Consider the following 22666-nt stretch of genomic DNA (forward strand, 5'->3'; position numbering starts at 1 on the left):
GCTCACTGCAACCTCTGCCTCCCAGGTTCAAGCAATTCTCTGCCTCGGCCTCCCAAGTAGCTGGGATTACAGGTGCCCACCACCACGCCCGGCTAATTTTTTGTTTTTAGTAGAGATGGGGTTTCACCATCTTGGCCAGGCTGGTCTTGAACTCCTGACCTCGTGATCTACCCGCCTCGGCCTCCCAAAGTGCTGGGATTACAGGTGTGAGCCACCGTGCCCAGCCTTCATACACCCTTTCTTAGACAACTACTGAGAAAGTACTTCAGAAAAACAGAAAAAAATCAATAAAAAAGAGAAGGAATCCAGGAGAGGAGGGATACAGAACAGATTTATGAAGGTAAGTTCCAGTATGATAGCTTTATACCAGGCCCAGAGAACAATCAGGACAGACTGGGGCAGGATGAAAGATGTGTGAGAAAAATCTCTAGAAAAACAATAAAACCTATAAACTATTTGATGTATTTAAGTGTTATTAAAAGGAAAAAAAAAAAAGAACATTGTTAGGTACTTGACAGATCTAGTGGAGCAACTAGGGAATAAAACAGTGATTGGCACCCAAAAACTAAGCAAAAAACCAAACAAGCAATAAAAGACAATTATTAACCCCAGGAAAAATAAAAGGTAGAACATGGAAGAAAAAAGTAGTCATAGTTACCAGTTTGCCCAGCAGTGGAATAACACATACAGTGTTGTAAAATATAGGTGCTGATACTGATTCAATAAAAACTATGACGTCGGCCAGGTGCGGTGGTTCATGCTTATAATCCTGGCACTTTGGGAGGCCAAGGAGGGTGGATCCCTTAAGTCCAGGAATTCGACAGCAGACTGGGCAACATGGCAAAACCCTGTCTCTATAAAAAATACAAAAATTAGCCAGGCATGATGGAGGGTGCTTGTAGTCCTAGCTACTCAGGAGGCTAAAGTGGGAGGATCACCTGAGCTGGGGAGGTCAAGGCTTCCGTGAGCCATGACTGCCACTGCACTCCAGCCCTGAGTGACAGAGTGAGACCCTGTCTCAAAAACAAAACAAGACAAAACAAAACAAACAAACAAGAAACCATGGTGTAACTACTACAGGAAAATCAGGCAAAGGGGAAAAGGGGATATTGGTAACAAAGAGCTAAATTTTTTTTTTTTTTGAGATGGAGTCTTGCTCTGTCACCCAGGCTGGAATGCAGTGGCGAGATCTCGGCTCACTGCAACCTCCACCTACCTGGCTCAAACAATTCCCCTGCCTCAGCCTCCTGAGTAGCTGGGATTACAGGCGCACACCACCACGCCCGGCTAATTTTTTTTCTATTTTTAGTAGAGATGGGGTTTCACCACGTTGGCAAGACTGGTCAAACTCCTGACCTCAGGCAATCCAACCACCTTGGCCTCCAAGTGCTGGGATTACAGGCGTGAGGCACCACACCTGGCCCCAAAGAGCTAAATCTTTATCACTGTCCATAATGGGAGTGCAACAAATAATGTCTAAAATTTATAATTCAGGAAATATAATGTAAGGTCTTATTTAGAAATATGGAATACTAGCAAAAGCCAGAAAGTAGCTGCTTCAAAGAAGTTGAACTAGGGGTGGGAAGAAAGAGGAAGGCTGCTATTCTAATCATAAGCCTTTTAGAACCTTTTTTAATTTTTTTTAAGAGATAAGGTCTTACTCTGTCACCCAGGCTGGAGTGCAGTGGCATGATCACAGCTCACTGCAGCCTCAAACTTGCAAGCTCAAGCAATCCTCCTGCCTCAGCCTCCCAAGTAGTTGGGACTACAGGTACATGCCACTGTGCCAGGCTAATTTTTTTATGTTTTGCAGAGACAAGGTCTTGCTATGTTCCCCAGGCTGGTCTTAATCTTCTGGGCTCAAGTGATCTTCCTGCCTCAGCTTCCCAAAGTGCTGAGATTACAGGTATGAGCCACCACACCTGGCCTAGAACTTTTTTTTAAAGCTATGTTAACAATGACTCTCTGAGCAGTTAAGTTTTCAAGATGTTTTAATTTTTTTTCTCTTGCCTTGTCTACATTTTCTAAATAATCTTGTATTACTTGTGTAATTTTTTAAAATGTTTTTAAGTGTTGCATTAAAAAAAAACAAAACAAAACCACAGCATAAGTGTTGCAAAATCTTGCATAAATCAGGGACTGAGCTTTGTACTCTCCTTTCAGGGCCTTACCTTTTATCGTAGTCAAAATGAAGAAAGCAATGAGGGTGTTGTTGATGGCACAGGTAGACTTGGCAACACAAGACAAAATCGTGTAAGGATTTAAGAGATAGCTGGGGAAGAACAAACATATTTGGCATTAGTAATCCTGACCAAGGAGCCCTCGCCATTACAGCCAGGAAGTTCCAAGAGATTTACTAAAAGCTTACACAAAGGAAGGCAGCTTCTTAGAAATGAGTTCCCCCAAATAAAAGAGAATACAGCGGGGGTTGAGGCTGATAAGTAAAAGGTACTGAACATGGACTGCCTATTCTGTGCTATGGGGTATATGGAAAACTGCTGTATTTAATCATCACAGAGATCCTGTAACTCGCAATAACATCATTCCAGTTTTGCAGATGAGGAAACATTTGCAGGTGACTTTCAAAAAGCAGCTGAGTCTCAATGGTAAAGGGACTTGCCCAAAATCTCACAAACTAATAAATACATTCAAAATCAGGTCTTTCTAGCTCTATAAATGTTCTTTTTACTATTTTAGATTTCAAAATATGATAAAATTCTACCAATTCCCACAGAGCCACATATCTTAAGAATAGCTACATTTACCTCTGACAACCAGGAAAGTACATTTTCCTCAGTCAGGTTCCCAAGCCCTGACACAGGTCATGCCAATCCAAGAGTTAAAGCAGCTTAGATGTAGCCTTCTTGGCAGTTAAACAGAATCCACTGAGCCAGACCCCAAGGAAAGAATAAGTATCTACTGAGCTCAACAAGTCAGGTGTTACAGAACTTCAAAGGACATCTAGACCCTCACTAGGAAGGAGTTAATAAGCTGAAACACCTAGTGTTTTCCTGAGGTGGGAAAGAATGAACTGAGAAAATGAATTTGAAATGCTTGTGAGTAGGGAAATCTTAGATAGTCATAACAAATTGTTTGTATTTATTTCTATCCTGCTTCCACAAAGGATTTGAGGCAGCTAAAATCAGAACAAGCCGGGCGCAGTGGCTCACGCCTGTAATCCCAGCACTTTGGGAGGCCGACACAGGCGGATCACCTGAGGTCCGGAGTTTGAGACCAGCCTGACCAACATGGAGAAACCCTGTCTCTACTAAAAACACAAAACTGGCCAGGTGTGGTGGCACATGCCTGTAATCCCAGCTACTTGGGAGCCTGAGGCAGGAGAATCGCTTGAACCCGGGAGGCTGAGGTTGCAGTGAACCGAGATGGCGCCATTGCACTCCAGCCTGGGCAACAAGAGTGAAACTCAGTCTCAAAAAGAAAAAAAAAAAAAAAAAGAGAACAGATAATAAAAAATAGGCTGGGCATGGTGGCTCACTCATACCTGTAATCCCAGCACTTTGGGAGGCCAAAGTGGGTGGATCACTTGAGCTCGAGTTCGAGACCAGCCTAGCCAACATGGCGAGACTCCGCTTCTACTAAAAAAATATACAAAAAAACCCTTAGCCAGGCATGGTAGTACACACCTGTAGTCCCAGATACTTGGGAGGCTGAGGTGGGAGAATCACTTGAGTCCAGGAGGTAGAGGCTGCAGTGAGCCGTGACTATACCACTGTACTCCAGCCTGGGTGACAGAGTGAGACTCCATCTCAAAAAAACAAAGAACAGATAATAAAAAATAATAGCAAAGTACAAACAGAAATAAAGAATCGGCCGGGAGCAATAACTCATGCCTGTAATCCCAGCACTTTGGGAGGCCGAGGTGGGTGGATCATTTGAGGTCAGGAGTTCAAGATCAGCCTGGCCAACATGGTGAAACCTCGTCTCTGCTAAAAGTACAAAAAAAAATCCAGGCGTGGTGGGGGGTACCTGTAGTCCCAGCTACTCGAGAGGCTGAGGCAGGAGAACTGCTTGAACCTGGGAGGTAGAGGTTGCAGTGAGCCGAGACTGCACCACTGCACTCCAGCCTGGGCAACAGAGCAAGACTCCATCTCAAAAAAATAAATAAATAAATAATCAAGAGCAAGGAAAACATAAATAAAAGGAGACAGTAAAGGCAATGGAAGGACCACCAAATGGATATTCTACAGCACTATAGTAATCAGCTTCAAATTCGGCTGCGAGTTTCCTGGCAGACAAAGTGAAAAGGTAGACTAGTTACATAATTCTGGTTATCAGATAGGAAGAAACATGCCAGTGTCTCAGGAAGAGATGATGATTATTATTCACAAATAAAGACCTTAAATCCAATACCTCCCACAACTGTGAGATTAGCAGTACTACAGCCAAAGGCCTAGAAATTGCTGGCGGTTTTTTTCAGCAATTACAGACAGGCTTGTTACATAATCTTTAAAGAAACAGCTGCTGCTATTACAAAACTACCCCCAGGACACATATAAGTCTATAAGAGATTCATAAAGTTGCTAAATTTCTGGTTCTATTAAGGTAGATCCCACCAACATTTCTGAAATACATAGATTAGAACTGATAGTCCAAAACTATTTGGTGGGAAGAAAAAAAAGCCATTTCTAAATAGCAGGTGACGTTCAAGAAGCAGCTGCACAGACATCTAATAGGGAATAGGAAATCCACACACAAGGCAGAAGGTTGAGTAAACTAGTCTCACAAGGCCCCTTCTAATTCTGAAGTTCTAAGGGCATGTTTTTCCATGAGGAAACTTGTTTGTCTTGTTTACTGTATATCCCTAGAAACTGGTATATTATTAATATTCAATGACTATTAGTGGATTGAATAATTATTCACATTTGCCTATCTCAGGAAGATAAATGGGAATAACCCAAAAGAGTACAACTTAATGGTAGCACTGGGTACTCCCTAGAGAATTCTTTCATAGAGCCTCAGTAAGTTCCAGTCTTCCACATGGGTCACCCAGCTGGAATGCATCTGTTTGGCACTTCAGTTTCATGAGCTACAAATGGGGGACTATACTGTACACGAAACATAAGAGCTGCTTGAAATGGCAGCCACATAAAAACCAAACTTTCATTCAATCCATACATCACAATTGCAGAACTTTAGAAACACTGGAACCCAGATCAGCATGGAGTGAAACGCGTTTGTGAAGGGTTTGATTGTACACAGCCCTGTGTGAGTCTTTGTCCCAAGAGAGACAGAATGGCTCTGTCTCTTTTGCTGGCCAGAACAACAGAGCCCAGTTGTGCAACAGAACTACAGCAAATACTTGATGACTAAGATTGCAAACCTCCAAAAATACAACAAACAACATGGGAAAGTCTCATCAGATTTTCCTCACATTTGTTGGCACTAAGTCTTGTTTTGTCAGGGAATACTTACAACAGGGCCACTTTCAAAGGGATGTAACGCATTTCCATAGGGGTCCGGATGAGTTCGGCCACATCTGGGGCATACTGGTCCAGTTCTAGGAGGAGTTTCTGCTTTTTAAACTAGAAAAAAAAAAAAAAGGAAAAGCTAAAACACATGAAACAATTCACTTCCCATTGTTTTTATGCTGAAGACAAAAGTCCTTTCCATGGCCCACATGGCCCTGCCTGGTCTGGCCCTACCTCTCCAGGCTCATCTCACATTCGGCCCTCCCCATCCCCTTTCTGGGTTCCAGCACCATGAACATGCTGTGTCCCTCCTGTTCCCACACCTTTGCATTTGACCTGGAATAATTTCTTCTTCTCTTTCCCTAGTTAACTCCCACACAGTCCTTAGATCTCAGTTAAATCATCACTTCCTTAGGAAGGCACACTTTCCCTTACCACCCCACACCCAGGTAAAATCCCCCTGTTACATATGTTCTTTCACATATGTTCACAGTTAATAACTTTTTCACTTATTTATATGATTGACTAATGTCTGTCTCCCTCATTAGACTAAGAGTTCCATGAGGGCAGGGACCATGTTTATTTGCTTACCATGTATGCCTAACACCTGGCACAGTGGACAAACAATAAATGTCTGTTGAATGGCTAAATGAATGACTTGCTGGCAAAGGAAAGTTCATAGCCATTTGAAGAGTTATCATCAGCGGCCTAAAGACTCCAAAGTTCCATCCATGAAGAAGTATTGTCAAGCAAGGTAGAATGATCCCAAATGTCACAGGATCTTGGATTATGTTTTATTTCCACAGAGGAGGTATAGAATGGCCATGATGATCAAGAGGAGGAAAGCTGGGTGTGGGTGGGCAGCTGGATAGTTAATAGGGAGTGGGATGGGGGTGGAAAGCTCTTGCCTTCCGCTGATGTGTCCTAACAAGTTCATGGGTGTGTTCCAGAGTGAAAAAAAGGTAGGCAACCTTATAAGCAAACATGGGTCAGAATATAGATGAGAAAGCCTCTCAAACCAAAATCGGTGGCCCTGTTGATTTAATGATCAAAGAATCTCATTTAGACAATATAAAATCAATGCTGCCATCTATTAGAAAACAGAGTATTTCAGAGGAGCCAAGATAGCTGTGGTTAACTGTGAAGGATTAAAAATTTAATGATGTAAAAAGCAGATCACACTAGAAAATATACTGCATTGTGACATTTACATAAAGTTAAAAGCATGTAAAATAATACTATGTGTTGGGGGCCGGGCATGGTGGCTCATGCCTGTAATCCCAGCACTTTGGGAGGCCGAGGCAGGCAGATCACAAGGTCAGGAGATCGAGACCATCCTGGCTAACACGGTGAAACCCCGTCTGTAATAAAAATACAAAAAATTAGCTGGGCATGGTGGCGGGCACCTGTAGTCCCAGCTACTCGGGAGGCTGAGGCAGGAGAATGGCGTGAACCCGGGAGGCGGAGCTTGCAGTGAGCCGAGATCACACCACTGCACTCCAGCCTGGGTGACACAGCAAGACTCCGTCTCAAAAAAATAAATAAATAAAATAAATAAAAAATAATACTATGTGTTATTTAGTAACATATATAGTAAAAGTCAAGGCCGTGTGTGGATGATAACCACTAGATTCAGAAGTGGTACTGGGTAGGAGGGGAAATAGGGAGATGAAAGTATGAGAGAGAGAGAGCTGTAGGAGTAAATTTTTTTCAGCCTGAAAATAGGTTCAAAAGTATGTACTATGCTTTATCTATTTTTGCATGTCTTAGGTCTTTCAAAATCAAAAAAAAATTAACCAAAAAATATTTTTAGAAGACCATCTTTCAGTTTAAACTTGCACAGGTTTAGGTAGAGGCTTAATCTGAAAACCTGAAACAAACTTCAAAAACCTCCCTTTGATCATCTCTGTTCTTTTCACAGTTGGCAGAGTCCAAGTTAAGCGGTGGGAATTATCAATAAGATTTATGGTGCCATTCACAGCTGGGGTTGTTTAATTAAAAGACAAAATATAAACCAAGGTGTTTTTATCACAGAGAAGGGGGCTGGCTCAGCAATCAAGTGCTTAGTGAGGACAGCTGCAGCAGTGGTAGCAGGAAGGAGGCCTCACTAGCTAAGAGGTCTAGAGTTCTGCAGCAAAAACAAGGCCGCCTGGAGTGGGTGAGATCCACAAAGAAGGCTGTGAGAAAGGAATGGAGTTCATCCAGGGGCAGCCAGACAGACAGGTGGGAATGCAGACCCATTCCCCAGGCTGGAAGCCAGCCAGCAGGGCTGCACTGAGAGAAAGAGGCAACTACCCGGGATGTGTACATCCTGGGCAAAGGTGACACTGTGCCAGCAATGGAAGATAAGTACTTCCTTATAACCACAATCTTCTCAAATACTTTAAAACAGAAAGATCTTCTGAAAGGAGTCTCCAGGTGGGAAGGCACACAGATCAGCAATCCCCACATTCTCAGCTTTCTAGTCTCCCTCAGCAGCACAGGCACTATTATGGCTCTCCTCATAGGCCCAATATCAGCTTCCCTAAGTGTAGACAAAATCCCTTTTAAAAATCCCTATTGCATCCAGCTAGAGACAGGAAAGTGGCTAAAATCAATGCAAATTTTTAAAATTATACACACGTGTGCACATGCGCGCGCGCGCGCGCGCACGCACACACACACACACACACACACACACACACACACACACACACACACACGCACGCACGCACCCCTTAAGAAAATATAAGTATAAAATGAAGTTAGGGTATATATTAAAATCTGATGATCAATATTTCTAGATACATTCATTAGTCTTGACAATGATAAGATTTAAAACAATGACAGGAGAGATTAAAAGTGATGTGAAGGGTAGTGACCTGGATATCTTACCTTTGTGATCACTAATCAGCTTGTAGACAGATGGTATGCTTTTCCATATGTATGTTATATTAAAAAATCAAAATGTTTTAATTTTTAAAAATCTCCAGGGTAGAGTCTTCCTTTCCTTCCACCCACTCCTCTATACAGCCCTTTCCTTGTCCATTGAAAGATAGGTTTTGCAAGGACATAATTCCCCTACTTCAAATAAAGGGCTTTTTTTTTTTTTTTTTTTTTTGGAGATAGAGTCTTGCTCTGTCACCAGGATGGAGTGCAGTGTTATGATCTCAGCTCACTGCAACCTCCGCCTCCCAGGTTCAAGCGATTCTCTTGCCTCAGCCTCCCGAGTAGCTGGGATTACAGGCACCCACCACCACACCCGGCTAATTTTTGTATTTTTAGTAGAGACGGGCTTTCACCATGTTGGTCAGGCTGGTCTTGAACTCCTGACCTCGTGATCTGCCTGCCTCAGCCTCCCAAAGTGTTGGGATTACAGGCATGAGCCACAGCACCCAGCTATAAAGGGCTTTTTCTAATCATTGAAGCTGCATCTACGTTCATTTGCATCCCCAAAAACTATGGTGGGGTCAGGGAGAGGAAACACTCCACCCCTGCCCCTACTCCTCTCCAACTGTTAGCCTCAGCACATTCCAAATTCAGGAGCCTAGCCTCCAAATTTACAACCCTCTAATCATATTAAGGGGACACAGGTTTTTATTACCCATTATCAAACCACCTGCAGCTCTCTTAACATAAATTCTGAGTTCCAAACAAGAAGTACCATCTCAGCAAAGGACAGACTAGACTAACATTGTTTTTGTCAAGTGAGATAGATACAAAATGTCATGATAATCAACTGGTCACCATCAGCATTCAGTCCGCAGGCTAACAGCTGGAGAGGGGGTGGGTGTGCAGTCCCCTCTCTGCCCTATAGTTCTCCCGGATGCATCTGTGTGGACATAGTTTCATTACCAAGGATAAAAAGACTCAAATCCCACCAAGATTTAAATACTTCCCAGACTATGTGATATGAACCCTTCTGACAAAGGGAAGAAGATTTAGAGGAAGACATGCTGCTATCCTATCTAAATCAACAGTAGTATGTTAGTATCATCAAAATCTGCCATTTAGAATGAGTTAATTTTTGACAGAGCATACATAAAACTCCTATTCTGATGAAGAAACCTAATGTTCTAATAGTCTGAACTCTAAAAGTGGAAAAACAAAAACGTTCCAAATTCGACTTCAGTCTTGGTAATAACAGAATGTCTTAGTGCACTAAAAACCAGGGTATTGACAACACCGTTTGGCTTTCTCTCTCCCTCTTTAAATCATGCAAAGAAAAAAACCCAAAAATCTCTATATATTTCCAAATAAACTCAGAAATAACAAACAAATTATTGGTGCTCTAAATTAAAGGCATCTCTCCTATTGACATTGAAGCCTGACTTTGTTAGGCAATTAACTGAAACCTAGTTTCATTGCTTCCTCATAAACTACCCCTACCATTAAAAACTGTTTTGTTTTGAGATAGTGTTTCACTCTGTCACTCAGGCGGGAGTGCAGTGGCACGACCACAGCTCACTGCAGTCTTCACCTCCCATGCTCAAGCCATCCTCCTGTCTCAGTCTCCAGAGTAGCTGGGCCTACAGGCACATACCACCACTCCTGGCTAATTTTTTAAAGAATTTTTTGTAGAGAGGGTCCCACTATGCTGCCCAGGCTGGTCTTAAGCAAACAATTGTTTTAACTGGGGAGGGTGAGAGGTTTTTTGATGAGAATTGAGCAGGAAAAAAAAAAAAAAATACATATGGCATTAGCATCTAACCAACTTTCATTAAAACACATTTCAGTTTTACATTTTGGTTATAAAGATCTGGGTAATTGTGGTCTTAGATGAAAGCTACCAATCCTGCCTCAGCTATTCATATCTATATCGCACATATATATATCTCATATATATATGTATATATGCACACACACAAGTTTATTTTTTCCCTAGTCTTTTTTTTTTTTTTTTTTTAGATTCACTCTCAAAAAGTTTCACTCTGTTGCCCAGGCTGGAGTACAGTGGCATGATCCTGGCTCACTCCAATCTCCACCACCCGGGTTCAATTGATTCTTATGCCTCAGCCTCCCAAGTAACTGGGATTACAGGTGCACGCCATCACACTTGGCTAATTTTTGTATTATTGGTAGAGACGGTCTACCTACCCAACCTATTTCGGAGAACAGAATAGTCACTGCTAATTTATCTCTGAATTCCTCAGCTTATGAATCCTATGCCCAATTATTTCATCTACGGCCCTCAAGAGAATCCTGTTAAAGCATTTCATCTCAGCCCCTAAAGTTTTCAAGATATGCTCCATTAGTTTAAGATATATACTCCCTGGTCTTGGTGATACTAAGTCCCTAAAATATAGTTCTTAATTTTAGGGGAAGAGTCAAAGACCGCACACCAATAACAGCTGTGAACTCTTGGAAACAATGACATGTGCACATACACATATAATTCTTCATACCATTTCCACAGTTTTATAGGCCCATTAAGGCTATAAATGAACCCCAAGTTAAGAACCCTCAGTCTAGATATTTTTTTAAATCTCTCTGGGGTCTAAAATTCTAGAATTCACCAGCTTCATCTGTCACTGATGACCAGTGACACAGAAAAGCAGACTGCTATTTCTGGTTTTATTAGTAACAAAAGCTAAAATGAACCACAAACAGACAATGCCAATGAGATGCAGCCTTATTTCACCCCAGCCTAAATCTTCTCTCTCAGTGGCTCCCAGCCAATTAAGGAGTATTGCAGCCATATAACCACATGGGTAGTACACATGGTTAATCTGTTAACTTTCTCAGACCCCAGGAAAAGAAGAATGGTCCCACTATGCAATTCTCCTTGGCTATTACATATGGATTAAGACTGAAGTTTATATCAGGCATTTAATACATGCCAAATTTTCCAATTAAGATTACTTTCTGCAGGGAGACAGAAATGACATTGAGAATCCAATTTTACCTCAGATAGGCATAACAGTGACTTAAAAGCTGTATTTATCTTCCTATGCAAAAAAAAAAGAGTGGTGAAAGACTAGAAGATTTTTAAGGGTCCTCATTAACGACAGGTAATTTAACTGTTGTTCAGCACTACTCCAGAAGTCTGAACTTGCACAGGTGTGTGGATATTAATAGTTATTAATAAGCTACATAGATGAAGCTGGCCCTTCTTTATCTGTTAGTAAAGCTGTCTTGTGGGTTTGGGGTTGATCATTCCAGAGCTGGCTGAATAGGCCAGAAGTTTCACCATCACTTCCTAGCACTTTAAAGCAGCTGGATCCTTAAGTATAAGATCTTTGTAATAACAAAGACCAGAAGGTTACCAAATTCCACCAGCTTTGCTCCACCCACAAACTACTTACCACAACTTTATTGAAGTCCTGGATTGCAAAATACAGGGCAATAGCAGTGAGTGCATCAGTTATCTGTCAAAAGAAAGAGAAGTAATAGGAAATAGAACACAGTAAGTGTAAGAGTACTAGAGTGCTACCAGGGCTTGGAGTTTTGAGATAGTGATGGACTACCAAGTACTGGACTCTTACTATCAGGTAGAACTTCAACCCTCACTTTGACTACCCAAAGATAAAGCCCATTCAGGGAGGGTGAACTGGAAATCCCTGAGGATCAGGACCCATCTAGGTTCACTTCAGTTTAGTGGCCCATATCTGCTCTAGAATTGCAAGATACTTATGTTTTTTGTAAAATGGAAATAATACCCACTGCTTTGCATGCCTAATGTATGTCAAGTGCCTAGCACACAGTAGGTCCTTAATAAATAGCATTTGTTATAATTACTAAGGAAGACCTCAGTGGGCTTCCCGGGTATTTCTTGACTCAAATTTTCAATCCCAGACAAGTGTTTCAAATTGCTATGCTCTCAAAACATAGACCTGTCATCCCAATTCTGAAGCTTCTCGCCCCTGAAAGCCTCAAGCCTGTGTCCTCTTCTTCCATAATGACTCACAGAATCTCTTGGCAAAATGCTTAGGACAAATTCAGAATGCCCTCCACACTGGCTTCACAATTAAAGCCAATCATAGAATCTCAGAGCTAGAAAATTCAAGACTATATATAGTCCAGAAACCAAATTCTAAAAAGAGTAAGTATTTGGAACTGGTTACACATCAGAAACTATTCCTCACACTTCCATAATACTGCCACAGTTCCATGAATTCAAAGTAAAGACATAAGTTTTTGCTTTTATTTTCTGAGAAACTCCTGAGTTCCTAAGATATGTTTTTTTTTCTTAAAAACAAGATGACAAGCCGGGCACTGTGTCATGTGTCCATAGTCCCAGCAGCTGAGGAGGCTGAAATGGGAGGACCACTTAAGTCCAGGAATCCAAGACCAGCCTGGGCAACACAGTGAGACCCCATCTCAAAAAAAAAAAAAAAAAAAAAAAAACAGAGAGAGAGAGAGAGACAATAAACCGTAAAATTTAAAAATATATACATACCAATTTTATATGGAAGGTTACTTACCATAAACACCAATTCAGCATAGTCAATTAGGAAATGAAAGAGGTATATTATTAATGGAGTCTGCAGAAAAAAAAAAGACATATAAAAAAAATTAAGTTAAACCTTACTATTATCAGTTTCCAGAGTAGAGAGTGGGGAGAAAACTATTATGTCAGCAAACTATTATGCTAGTATTCTCCTTCCTGGAATACTGTTCTATGCCAGCTGGCCAGTGTGCATATAGGGGAGAATAATTTAGTACTGCCGGACCATTTTGTGCTGCTGGGACTATCTGTTGAATTGAGTAAAGGAAATAAAATCTGATGTGTTAAATAACCATTAAAGAATAGTCAACACACTGGCTGGGCGCGGTGGCTCACGCCTGTAATCCCAGCACTTTGGGAGGCTGAGGCGGGCAGATCATGAGGTCAGGAGATGGAGACCACCCTGGCTAACACGGTGAAACCCCATCTCTACTAAAAATACAAAAAAATTAGCCGGGCGTGGTGGTGGGCGCCTGTAGTCCCAGCTACTAGGGAGGCTGAGGCAGGAGAATGGCGTGAACCTGGGAGGCAGAGCTTGCAGTGAGCCGAGATCGCGCCACTGCACTCCAGCGTGGGCAACAGAGCGAGACTCTGTCTCAAAAAACAAAACAAAAAAAAAAATAGTCAAGACACTAAAGGTAAGAGGTGAATTGTAGTTCTAAGACATATATAATAGCCGAGGGGAATTCCACAACAGACCAAGATTGCTGATTCCATTTCACTCACAAAATGAGCTTCTTCTGTTCTCTGATAAGTTTGTATAATATTTTTTCTTTATTTATTTTCTTGAGAATAGTTCAGAAAAGATTAATGTTATTTCTTCCTCAAAGATTTGGGAAAATTCACTCACTGTGAAGCCATCTCTGCCTGGATTTTCTTTGAGAGAAGATTTTAAATCACAGATTCGATTTATTTCATAGATAAAACATTCAGATTTGCTGTTTTTACTTTGTCAATTTAGGTAAGTTGTGTTTTTCTAGGAATTTGTCCATTTCATCTAAATTTTCAAGCGTACTGACAAAATTGTTCACAGTATTTCATTTTTTATTGTTTAAGGCAATAAAGTTTCCTACAAGTATGGCTTTAGTTGTATCACACGAGTTTTGATATGTTGGATTTTTTTGAGATGGAGTCTCACTCTGTCACCCAGGCTGGAGTGCAGTGGTACGATCTTGGCTCACAGCAAACTCCGCCTCCTGGGTTCAAGTGATTCTCCTGCCTCAGCCTCCCGAGTGGCTGGGATTACAGGCGCCTGCCACCACGCCCAGCTAATTTTTGTATTTTTAGTAGAGACTGGGTTTCACCATGTTGGCCAGGCTGGTCTGGAACTCCTAACCTCAAGTGATCCACCTGCCTCAGACTCCCGAACTGCTGGCATTACAGGCAGGAGCCACTGTGCCCAGCCATTTTCTTCAATATCATTCAGCTGAAAATATATTCTAACTTCCAGTAACATTTCTTCTTTGAGACTACTTTAAAATGTACCATGTTCAATTTCCAAATACTTAGGAGTTTTCTTTTTTTTTAAGACAGACTCTCGCACTGTTGCCAGGGCTGGTGTGCAGTGGCTCGATCTCGCTTGCTGCAAGATCCTCCACCTCCACGGTTCAAATGATTCTCCTGCCTCAGCCTCCCCAGTAGCTAGGATTACAGGTGCCCGCCACCCGCCCGGCTAATTTTTTTTATTATTTATATATTTATTTTGAGGCGGGGTTTCGCTCTTGTTGCTCATGCTGGAGTGCAATGGCACGATCTCAGCTCATCACAACCTCCGCCTCCCGGGTTCAAGCGATTCTCCTGCCTCAGCCTCCGAAGTAGCTGGGATTACAGCCGTGGCCACTGCACCTGGCTAATTTTTGTATTTTTAGTACAGGCGGGGTTTCACCATCTTGGCCAGGCTGGTCTCAAACTCCTGACCTTGTGATCCACCCGCCTCAGCCTCCCAAAGTGCTGGGATTACAGGTGTGAGCCACCATGCCCGGCCTAATTTTTTTTTTGTATTTTTAGTATTTTTTGTATTTTTAGTTTCCCTATGTTGGCCAGGCTGGTCTCGATCTCCTGACCTCATGATCTGCCTGCCTCGGCCTCCCATTCTTTTTATATTTTCATAATTTCTTTCTGGCTTAACTCTATTGTGGTAATAGAAAATACACTATATGATTGCAATCAGTTAAAATGTGTTATGACTTGCTTAACGGTCCATCATATGGTCAGCTTTGGTAAGTGCTGCAGGTACATTCGAATATGCATATTAACACCTACGGTTGCATTATTCTATATATGACACGCAGGCTCAGTTTGCTAATGATTTGTTCAAATCTTCTATATCCTTATTGACTTTTTTGGTCTGTTTGTTCTTTCACCGACTGAAAGAGGTATGTTAAAAATCTCACAGTCAGGCACAGTGGCTCATGCCTGTAATCTCAGCACTTTGTGGGGCTGAGGTGGGAGGATCACTTAAGCCTAGGCATTTGAGAACAGCCTGGACAACATAGTGGAACCCTGCCTCTACAAAATATTTAAAAAATTAGCCGGGTGAGGTAGCATGCACCTGTAATCCGAGCTACTTGGGAGGCTGAGTTGGGAGAATTGCTTGAGCCCAGGGAGGTCGAGGCTGCAGTGAGCCTTGTTTGCGCCACTGCGCCACTGCACTCCAGCCTGGGCAACGAAGTGAGACCCTGCCTCCAAAAAAAAAAAAAAAAAAAAAAAAAAATCCCCACTGTGACTGCCATTTTTGCTTTATATATTTTGGAGCTATGTAATTAGATGCAGTTCTATGTAGAATTACTGTATCTTCTGGGTGCAGTGATCTTTTTATCATTATAAAATAATCATCTCTAGTAAGGTTTCTTGTCTTAAAATATTCTTGATCTGATAGTATAGTTACATCAGCCTCTTTGGGCTGTCGGCATAATACAGTTTTTTCTGTCATTTTACCTTCCACCTTTCTGTGTCCTTATATGCAAAATTTTTTGTTTTTGTTTTTGGGGTTTTTTCCTGAAACAAAGTCTCACTCTGTCGGCCAGGCAGGAGTGCAGTGGCACGATCATGACTCACTGAAGCCTTGACTTCCCAGACTCAGGTGACCCCCCTACCTTACCCTCCTGAGTAGGTGAGACTACAGATGTGCGCCATCACACCCAGATAATTTTTGTATTTTTTGTAGAGACAGAGTTTTGCCATGTTGCCCAAACTGGTCTTGAACTCCTGGGCTCAAGCAATCCGCCTGCCTCAGCCTCTCAAAGTGTTAGGATTACAGGCATGAGCCATGCACCCGACCTAAGATGTGATTGACTGACTGATTTAGAGATGGAGTCTCACTCTGTCCCCAGGCTGGAGTGCAGTGGCGCGATCTCAGCTCACTGCAACCTCCGCCTCCTGCGTTCAAGTAATTCTCCTGCCTCAGCCTCCTGAGTAGCTGGGACTACAGGCACGTGCCACCACGCCCAGCTAATGTTTTATATTTTTAGTAGAGATGGGGTTTCACTGTCTTAGCCAGGATGGTCTCGAACTCCTGACCTCATGATCCGCCCGCCTTGACCTCCCGAAGTGCTGGGATTACAGGCATGAGCCACCGCGCCCGGTCTGAGCATTTTTATTTTGAACTTATGTTCAAAATTACATATGTTTTTCTTTGACTTTCTCCTACTTGGATTTATAGAGCTTCCTGAATAAAAATCTTAGTAAATGTTGAAAAAAATTTCATCCATAATCTCCTCAAATACTGATTCTGCCTCATTCTGTCTCTTCTTCCATTCTAGAACTCCACTGATGTATAATTTGGGCTGTTTTACTGAGTTTCAGATCTCTTACTTTTTTTTTTTTCTGTGTTTTCTATCCTTTTCTCTCCAAGTTTGAATCTAGGTATTTTCAACAGACTTTATCTTCCCTATTACTAATCTTCTCTTTAGCTTTGTGTAATCTGCTGCTAAATTCATCTATATATTCTTTTTTTTTTTTGAGACGGAGTCTCGCTCTGTCACCCAGGTTGGAGTGCAGTGGCGCGATCTCAGCTCACTGCAACTTCCGCCTCCCAGGTTCAAGTGCCCAAGTTCAAGTGATTCTCCCACCTCAGCCTCCCAAGTAGCTGGCATTACAGGCGTATGCCACCACGCCTGCCTAATTTTTATATTTTTAGTAGAAACAGGGTTTCACCATGTTGGCTAGGCTGGTCTTGAACTCCGGACCTTAAGTGATCTGCCCACCTTGGCCTCCCAAAGTGCTGGTATTTCAGGCATGAGCCACTGTGCCTGGCCCATCTATTACATTCTTTTTTTTTTTTTTTTTTTGAGACGGAGTCTCACTCTGTCACCCAGGCTGGAGTGCAATGGCACGATCTCGGCTCAATGCAAGCTCCGCCTCCCAGGTTCACGCCATTCTCCTGCCTCAGCCTCCCAAGTAGCAGGGACTACAGGCGCCCGCCACCACGCCTGGCTACTTTTTTGTATTTTTGGTAGAGGCAGGGTTTCACCACGTTGGCCAGGATGGTCTCAATCTCTTGACCTCGTGATCCGCCTGCCTCTGCCTCCCAAAGTGCTGGGATTACAGGCGTGAGCCACTGCACCCAGCCTTACATTCTTAATTTATTATGTTTTCTATTTCTAGAATTTCCATTTGATTCATTTTTTACATACCCTGGTGAAATTATTCTGTTATTTATTTCTTGAACATATTAATCATTGATCATAGCTATTTTATTTTATTTTTTTGGGGGGGGGAAAGGGTCTCACTTTGTAACCCAGGCTGCAGTGCAACAGCACAATCTCAGCTCACCGCAACCTCCAACTCCTGGGCTCAAGCGATCCTTCCACCTCAGCCTCCCAAGTAGCTGGAACTACAGGCACACACTACCACACCCAGCTACTTTTTGTATTTTTAGTAGATACAGGGTTTCACCATGTTGGCCAGGCTGGTCGAATTCCTGGCCTCAAGTGATCTGCCCACCTTGGCCTTCCAAAGTGCTAGGATTACAAGCGTGAGCCACCGCATCCAGCTGATCACAGCTATTTTAAAGTCCAAGTAGTTTGATAACTTCAATATCTAAATCACCTGTAAATCTGTTTTTATTGTCTATTTTTTTCTGTCTCTTATTATGCTTGGTAATTTTTTTCCTTTTCTTTTTTTCTTTTCTTTCTTTCTTTTTTTTTTTTTTTTTTGAGAAGGAGTCTCATTCTGTCATCCAGTCGCAGTCGGGAATGCAGTGGTGTGATCTTGGCTCACTGCAACCTCTGTCTCCCAGGATCAAGTGATTCTCCTGCCTCAGCCTCCCGAGTAGCTGGGACTACAGGCATGCACCACCATGCCTGGCTAATTTTTGTATTTTTAGTAGAGACAGCATTTCACTATGTTGCTTAGGTTGGTCTTGAACTCCTGACCTCAGGTGATCTGCCAGGCTGGGCCTCCCAAAGTGCTGGGATTACAGGTGTGAGCCACCATGCTCAGCCAATGGTTGGTAATTTTTTATTGAATGACAGACATTGTGTATGACAAACTACAGCAGCTTGGATGAGGATATTTTCTTCTGGAAAAGATTTCTTTAAGCTGGTAATTACAAAATAGTTGTTTCACTTTAGGGATTGAGCTAATTTGAAGCTGGATTTAGTCTTTGTAAAACTAGTCTATATTGATCTACCCTTACTCCTAGAGTGTAGTCCTTCAGAAGTTCCAGCCTAAAGGCAAGTCCTTCACCAGAGCCTTGTCATTTTGGTTGGTCCTGCACTCAAATTGGTATTTCCCCAGCACCCTGAGACTGCCAATAGCTCTGCTTAGCTTCTTGGTCTCTAGCCAGCCAATTTCTGTTCTGCTTCTCCACCTGTGTCACTTACAAATTGGTAAATGCTTCAAGGACAAAGCAGCTCAGACTGTTTGTATTACTTTTTGTACTTTCCCCTCTGGGATCTTAGTCCCTGGAGTCCTGGCTATCTTGGTACTTTCCAATGCCTTCCAGCAGATGTGGTTTTCTATTTTTGCTTTTTTCATATTCATCCTGCTTTTCTAGTTGTTCGTGGCAGGTAGGTTGGTCTGCTACTGCAAGCCCATTCACCAATCCACCAGAACCAGAAGGAAGTGCATGACCTGGTTTTAGTGAGCCCATGCTGATGACTGAGGAGCACCTCTTCCATCACTAAACCATATGCAAGAATGTGTCCTATAACATTGTAGAGGTTATTGACAGACTTTTTAGTGAGAACAAGTTAGCATGGTAGCAAGACCAAAGACTTTGGAGTCAGATTTGCATTTAAATCCAGGTTCCAGACAGCTCCGGTGGCTCACACCTGCAATCACAACACTTTAGGAGGCCGAGGTGGGAGGATCACTTGAGGCCAGGAGGTTGAGACCATCCTGGGCAACAAAGTGAGACCCCCATCTCTACCAAAAAAAAAAAAAAAATTAGCTGGGCATGGTAGCATTCATCTGTAGTCCCAGTTATATTTGGTTTGTTTTTATTTTCGTTTTTTGAGTCATGATTTTACTCTGTTGCCCAGGCTGGGGTGCAGAGGTATAATCATGGCTCATGTAGCTTAGACCTTCCAGGATCAAGCGATCCTCCTACCTCAGCCTCCTGAGTAACTACAACTACAGGCACATGCCACCACAACCAGCTAAATTTTTTTTCCCCCTGGGGGGAGAAACAGTCTCACTATGTTGCCCAGGCTGGTCTTAAACTCCTAGGCTCAAGCAATACTCCCACCTTGGCCTCCCAAAGTGCTAGGATTACAGACATGAGCCACCGTGCCTGGCCTCAATTTGACAAATTTTGACCTATGTATACATCCATAAAACCATTACAGTCAAGAAACTGAACATATCCATCATTCCCAAGTTTATCAATTTTAATGCTCATCCCAAGGAACCATCTTTGTTTCAGTGATTTTCACTATTAGTTTTGTTTTCTACCCTTTGTTTCTACTCAGATCTTTATTATTTCTTTTAATCTGCTTACTTTGAGTATAATTTTATCTTTTCCTAGTTTCTTAAGGTAGAAGCTGTGGTCACTGACTTGAGGTCTTCTTTTCTAATACAAGCATTTGGCGCTATAAATCTCTCCCTAAGAACTACTTAGTGACATCCCACATATTTTGATGGGTTGTGTTTTATTTTCATTCATTTCAAAATACTTTCTAATTTCCTTTCTGATTTCTTCTTTGATCCATGGGTTAATTAAGAATATGTTACTCAGTTTCTAAATATTTGGGGATTCTCTAGATATCTTTCTGGTATTTTTTATTTAATTCAGTTGTGGTCAGGGAATATATTTTGTATAACTTGAATCCTTTTAAATTTACTGAGCCTTGTTTTATAGACCAGAATGTGGTCTATCTTGCAAATGTTCCATGTACATTTGAAAAGAATTATGTGTTTTGCTGTTGTTGGATGGAGTGTTCTATAAATGACAACTAGGTCAAGTTGGGTTTTTTTTTTTTTTTTTTTTTGAGATGAAGTCTAGGTTTGTTGCCCAGGCTGGAATGCAGTGGCACTATCTCCGCTCACTGCAACATCTGCCTCCCAGGTTCAAGCTATTCTCCTGCCTCAGCCTCCCAAGTAGCTGGGATTACAGGTGCACAACACCACACCCGGCTAATTTTTGTATTTTTAGCAGAGACAGGGTTTCACCATGTTGGTCAGGCTGGTCTCAAACTCCTGGCCTCAATCTACCCGCCTTGGCCTCCCAAAGTACTGGGATTACAGGCGTGAGCCACCATGTCTGGCCCAAGTTGGTTGTTATTCAAGTCTTTTATATCTTTGCTGATTTTATGTCTGCTTGTTCTACCAATCATTGAGAAAGGGATATTGAAATCTCTGTAATTGTGGATCTATTTCTCCTTGTAGTTCTATCAGTCTTTACTTCACATACTTTGAAGCTCTGTAATTTGATACATAAGCATTTAGTATCGCTATCTCTTTTATCATTATGAAATGTATTTTATCCCTGGTGATACCCTTGGCTCTGAAATTTGTTTCTTTTTTACTAACTTATTGTCTGTTTCTCTCAGAAGTATAAGCACCATGAAGCCAGGGACTGTGTCTTGTTTTGTATCCCTAACACCTAGCAGAGTAGCTGGCACTTAGTGAATATTTAACAAATCTTTACTAAAGGAAGGACAGAAGGGAGGGAAGGATTGTAATGCATATGCTGATAGAGGTAGGCACTAGGGATAAATGATAAGAAGGGGACAGCACCTGTTTTGAAGACAATATATCGTAACGAGTAAAATAAACACAGAGGCAATTTCAAGAGTGTGACACGAGCCAGGAAAAGGATAAGCATAAGATTCTTTGGAAGACTAAGGTGATGAGAGACACCTTTTTTTTTTTTTTTTTTTGAGACGGAGTCTCGCTCTGTCACCCAGGCTGGAGTGCAGTGGCACCATCTTGGCTCACTGCAAGCTCCGCCTCCCGTGTTCATGCCATTCTCCTGCCTCAGCCTCCTGAGTAGCTGGGACTACAGCCGCCCGCCACCACGACTTGCTAATTTTTTGTATTTTTAAGTAGAGACGGGGTTTCGCCATAGTGGCCAGGCTGGTCTCGAACTCCCGACCTTGTGATCCGCCCGCCTAGGCTTCTCAAAGTGCTGGGATTACAGGTGTGAGCCACCGCACCCGGCCCTGTGTGCTTATTAAGAGTCTCTTGGCCGGGTACGGTGGCTCACGCCTGTAATCCTAGCACTTTGGGAGGCCGAGGCAGGTGGATCACCTGAGGTCAGGAGTTCGAGAGCAGCCTGGCCAAGGTGGCAAAACCCCGTCTCTACTAAAAATTCAAAAATTAGCCAGGCGTGGTGGCACATGCCTATAACTCCAGCTACTTGGGATGCTGAGGCAGGAGAATCACTTGAATCCAGGGTGGGGGAAGAGGGAGGGGGTTGCAGAGGTTGTAATGAGCCGAGATGGCGCCACTTCACTCCACCTGGGCAAAAAAGCAACACTCTGTCTCAAAAAAAAAAAAAAAAAAGTCTCTTAAGTTGTTCCTAACCTGTTTCTGCCAGTAGTTCTTGTTATTGCAGTTTGATTAGATATTAACACAGAGATAATAAAATTGAAATGCAAAAGGCAGTTGTTATTTCTATGAGGTCCAAGTTGAATGCTTTTGAAAGATAAGACAGAAGAGCCAAAAGACAAACAAAAAAAACTGTTCTCAAAGTACATATGAGAGAGATAACTATAAAAATTAAGGCCAGCCGGGAACGGTGGCTCACACCTGTAATCCCAGCACTTTGGGAGGCCAAGGCAGGCGGATCACAAAGTCAGGAGTTCGAGACCAGCCTGGCCAATATGGTGAAACCCCATCTCTACTAAAAATACAAAAATTAGCCAGGCATGGTGGCGCGTGCCTGTGGTCCCAGCTGCTCGGGAAGCTGAGGCAGAGGAGTCGCTTGAACCCGGGAGGCAGAGGTTGTGGTGAGCTGAGATTGCACCATTGCACTCCAGCCTGGGCGACAGAGCGAGACTCCATCTCAAAAAAAAAAAAAATTAAGGCCAACCACAGTGGCTCATGCCTGTAATCCCGACACTTTCGGAGGCCAAGGCAGGAGGATTACTTGAGTGCAGGAGTTCAAGACCAGCCTGGGCAACATAGCAAGACCCCATCTCTACAAAGAAATGTTTAAAAATTAGCCAGCTGTGGTGGTACATGTCTGTAGTCCTAGCTACTCAGGAGGCTGAGGTGGGAGGATTGCTTGAGCCCAGGAGGCTGAGGCTATAGTGAGCCGTGATCATGCCATTACATTCCAGCCTCGGTGACAGAGCAAGACCCTGTCTTTAAAAAAAAAAATTAGAAGGTACATTGTCAAATTAGAAAACTTCTTTAAAATGAT

At 42.5% G+C, this 22666-nt stretch overlaps 1 protein-coding gene across 1 annotated transcript in view; it reads right to left on the reverse strand.

Moving 5' to 3' along the window:
- Nucleotides 1-22666, reverse strand: part of PIGU (phosphatidylinositol glycan anchor biosynthesis class U) — a 114278-nt gene that overhangs the window by 72608 nt on the left and 19004 nt on the right. The window contains exons 3-6 of the mRNA XM_054466731.1: nucleotides 12833-12892; nucleotides 11714-11776; nucleotides 5434-5543; nucleotides 2172-2272 (exon numbers count right to left, since the gene is read on the reverse strand). Coding sequence (XP_054322706.1) covers nucleotides 2172-2272; nucleotides 5434-5543; nucleotides 11714-11776; nucleotides 12833-12892 — 334 coding nt within the window. The remainder of the gene's footprint in view (nucleotides 1-2171; nucleotides 2273-5433; nucleotides 5544-11713; nucleotides 11777-12832; nucleotides 12893-22666) is intronic.

Source organism: Pongo pygmaeus, chromosome 21 (genome assembly GCF_028885625.2).
Source record: "Pongo pygmaeus isolate AG05252 chromosome 21, NHGRI_mPonPyg2-v2.0_pri, whole genome shotgun sequence".
NCBI classification, from domain to species: Eukaryota; Metazoa; Chordata; class Mammalia; order Primates; family Hominidae; genus Pongo; species Pongo pygmaeus.